This window comes from Monoraphidium neglectum (assembly GCF_000611645.1).
Source record: "Monoraphidium neglectum strain SAG 48.87 unplaced genomic scaffold scaffold03335, whole genome shotgun sequence".
NCBI classification, from domain to species: Eukaryota; Viridiplantae; Chlorophyta; class Chlorophyceae; order Sphaeropleales; family Selenastraceae; genus Monoraphidium; species Monoraphidium neglectum.
Genome location: NW_014010293.1, coordinates 3,153 through 6,963, shown reverse-complemented (window position 1 = coordinate 6,963; position 3,811 = coordinate 3,153). Strand labels below are relative to the sequence as shown.

Below are 3,811 nucleotides of genomic sequence, written 5' to 3'. Positions count from 1 at the left end.
TCGCTACACAGCTCTGCCAACAAGGCATCCATCTCCCCGGGGTCTATCGGGGGCAGCGACGACATCGACGCAAACGCGTCAATCGGGACGTCCGTCCCCATGAAGCTGTCCAGGTCGGAGGTCCGCAGCCGCGCGACGGCCAGCTCGCCGGCGGTGGGGGCGCGCTGCGCGGTGGGCGGGCCGGCGGCGGGCGGCGGCTGCTGCTGCGGCTGCTGCTGCGGCTGCTGCGGGGCCGCGCCGCCCCACTGTTGCTGCTGAAACTGCTGCTGCTGCTGCTGCTGCTGCTGGTGCTGGTGCTGCTGCACGCTCTGCACACTTTGCTGCTGGTGGCTCGTCGGAGAAGGCGCAGCCCACTGCTGCTGCTGGTGAGGCGGCAGGCACGCCGCGCCCTCGCCGGCGCCCCACTGCTGCTGCGAGGGCGGCGAGGGCGCCGCCCACGGGGGCTGCGACGCCGGCGGCCCGGCCGCCCACTGCTGCTGCCGCTGCTGCTGCTGCTCCCGGATTTGCTGCTGCTGAGTCAGCTGGGCCGCGGAGCTGCTGTCTGACGCGGCGGCGTACGCCGTCGGTTGTTGCTGCGGCGGCTGGCTGAATAGGTACCCCAATTGCTGTTGCCGGTGCTGCTCCTGCTGCTGCTGCTGCCGCTGCTGCTCCTGCTGCTGCTGGAGCTGCTGCTGCTGGAGCTGCTGCTGCTCCTGCGCCTGCAGCTCCTGCTGCATCGCGAGCTGCTGCTGCTGACTCAGCGCGTTGCCGAACCGCCCCGACAGCATCATCGGGTCCAAATGAGACGCTTGCTGCGCGGGTGGAGGGGCGGGCGGGGCGGCGGCGGGGTCGCCATGCGGCGTAGCGGCGGCCCAAGGCAGGCGCACACGCCTAGCACAAGCCGACCCAATCGCTCTGTGGTCTCGCCCTCTCTCTCCGCGTTTGCTGCCACGCTTTGTATGTGCCGTTCCACCTTCTATCTCTCTGCATCTCCCCCGCCACACTTCTTTCCGTGCTTCCCATCCTCCCAGCTGCCTCTCCACGCCGCACGCCTCGCCCATGCACACGCACCCTCGCAGCGCTGCAACCCCCTCCACCCTAGACCCCACCCTCGACACCCATGCCGACGCCCGCGCCCCCCACCTCCCCCCCAACACACAAACACACACACACACACACGCGCAAAACACACACACACACACACACGCAAAACACACGCACACACACACGCACACACACCTTGACGAGCAGCCTGATCTCGTCCGGCGACTGGCGGGGGATGACGGCGGCGTCGTCCCGCAGTATGAGCGTGTTCATGACCCCCGCGCCCTCCGGCAGGCCGGTCCTGAACCAGGGGTGCACCTGGATGGCAGACATTGTCAGCCTGGGGGTGATGAAGTTGAGGGGTTGAGGGGAGGGGGTGGAGGGTTGGGTGAGACAGTGCGCGACCCTCGAATGACGTGCGTGCGCGTGCGCGTGCGTGCGTACACGTGTGTGTGTGTGTGTGTGTGTGTGTGTGTGTGTGTGTATGTGTGTGTGTGTGTGTGTGTCTGAGTGCGTGCCCTTGCACTGCCTGTGTGTGATTGTTGATGTAGTCTTGCTTCCCGCCTCTCAGGAGCGCCGACAGAGCTGCCAAACCCGGCTCACACATGCACGTGTGCATGCGCGTATGCACACACGCACTCACACACACACACACACACACACACACACACACACACACACGCACACACACACCACTCCCACCGGCCCCCCACACCCCCCACCTCAGCGCCGGCCGCGTCTGCAGCATCCTCAGCAGCAGGTCCGCGCACTCGGGGCTGATCGCCCCCGCCTCGTGAGGCAGCATCGAGAACTCCTCCCGCGCGGTGCGGGTGAAGAGCGTCAGCATCTGCTGCTGGTCCGGCGCCCCCACATCTTCTGGCCGCAGGAAGGGGTGGCGGCCGAACAGCAGGATGAAGAGGACGATGCCGCAGGACCAGACATCAGCTAGGGCCCCGTCATAGGGCTGGTTGGAGAAGTTGTGCATCACCTCGGGAGCCACAAACAGCGCGGTGCCGACCTGGCGAGACATTTTCGGAGCAAACAGGCGGGCAGAGGTCGCGCGCGGTGCTCCTAGCTAGCAAATCGGCGCGCCGACGGCGGACAAGCTGTGCTGGTGTCTAGGGTCCAGGCTGCTTTTGGACCCGCAAGGCGGCGAGCCGCGCGGCCGGGGCGCTCAGGGCGAGGGCCCCCTGCGCCCCAGCAGAGCGGCGGGGCCCGCGGGGCGCAGGCGCTGGCGCAGTCGCGAAGCGCGCGACGCACCTGGCTCGCGGGGGCGCTGTGCAGCATGGTATCCTTGGAGAACCCAAAGTCGCAGAGCTTCACCAGCGGCAGCTGGTTCTGCGCCAGCGCCAGCAGCGTGTTGGCCAGCTTGACGTCGCGCGAGACCTTGCCCTTGCGGTGGCAAAAGTCGAGGGCCAGCACGAGCTGCTGGAACAGGAAGCGCGCCAGCGCCTCGGACGCCCTGCCGACGCGGGGCGCAGGGGAGTGGTGGGGTTGGTTTGAGGGGAGTGTACGGGGCCGCAGAGGGCGCCGCGCGAGGTGACGCGGCGCCGCCGCCCTCCGCTGGGCCCGCGGCGGCACGAGTGGAGCCGGCCGGGCGCGGGGGTCCCGGCGCCTCCACGCAGCGGCGCCCGCGCGGCGCGGCCGGCCGCACCTGCCGCCCGTGTTTGCGAGGAACTGCTGCAGGTTCTCCCCTTCCACGTACTCCATGACCACCGCCAGGTGGCTGGAGGTCAGGAAGACCTCCCTAAACTCAACAATGTGGGGGTGGCGGGTGCGCGAGAGCTCCTGATGGTTGAGCAGCTCCCGCTCGACATATTTAGACTGCCCGGGGTCCCAGCCTGTGAGGGAGGACGGGGCCGGCACGGGAAGTTGAGCGGGCGGCGGCGAGGGGGAAGAGGGGGCGCGTGGCGCCGGGCGGGCGGGCGGGCGCGCTGGTGGTTGGGCAGAGGTGGGCGTTGTGGGCAGCGGCCACCAGAGCGAATGCGCCCGTGCGCATGTGAGGGGGCTGGCTGAATATGCGTGGTGTTGGTCGCTGCCTGGTTGCGTGCTCACCGCGCTGGATGAGCTTCACTGCCACGGCCTCGCCGGTGGCGCGGTCTCGGCACAGCTGCACCAGCGAATGCGACCCCCGTCCCAGGTTGCGGACAAACTCATAGCGGGGATGGCCCGCGAGAGGCTCGTTCCACGACATAGCTGCTGTGCAGCCGGCCTGCTCTTCAGAGCCAGCCTATGCGCCGAGGTTTGGCCAGGCGCGGCCTCGTGATCTGGCGCGCCAGGTCCTTGTCGACGTCGCTGCGCGTGTCAAGAGGATATCGTACGTCGATTCTCGGGCGAAGAAGTGACCTTCCGCAGTCTCTCGGGATGGATGGTGGGTGTTGTCCAGCAGTTGGCTTTTGCGTGCTTCCTTGCACGGAGCGAACTATCTCATGAGCAGTCGTCCGATACGGCAAGCCCTTGCCCTTCATGAGTGAGACAGCCACTCGGCATCGCACCCACCACGCCCGGTCACTCCTTGCGCACCCAGTGAGAACCCCGCTGTGTTTTGACGAGGCACGATGAAATTGCGGTACACAAGTACGTTATAAGTTTTGCTGGGTTCGTCTGGGGTCTGCGGCTGCGCCGATGGCGTCCCTGAGAACGAACCACCTCGGAACCGCCGGCCTGTCTGGCCGCAGTTCACGGACAATGCTTATCTCCTGCGCGACTCGGACACCCGCACCCCCTCCTCGCGCCACGCACGCGGCCACCACCACTGCCCGGCCGCTTGCGCCGCGCCGCGCGCACC

General features: G+C 67.9%; 1 protein-coding gene across 1 annotated transcript; it reads right to left on the bottom strand.

Annotated features, from left to right (window-relative positions):
* Positions 1-3: 3 nt before the first annotated feature.
* MNEG_12611 (hypothetical protein) lies at positions 4-3,217 on the bottom strand (the record flags this gene model as incomplete). Its single annotated transcript, XM_014038918.1, has 7 exons — positions 4-13; positions 76-791; positions 1,219-1,363; positions 1,746-2,041; positions 2,284-2,485; positions 2,678-2,864; positions 3,079-3,217. 7 exons carry the CDS (start codon positions 3,215-3,217, stop codon positions 4-6), a joined length of 1,695 nt encoding a protein of 564 aa, XP_013894372.1.
* Positions 3,218-3,811: the final 594 nt, after the last annotated feature.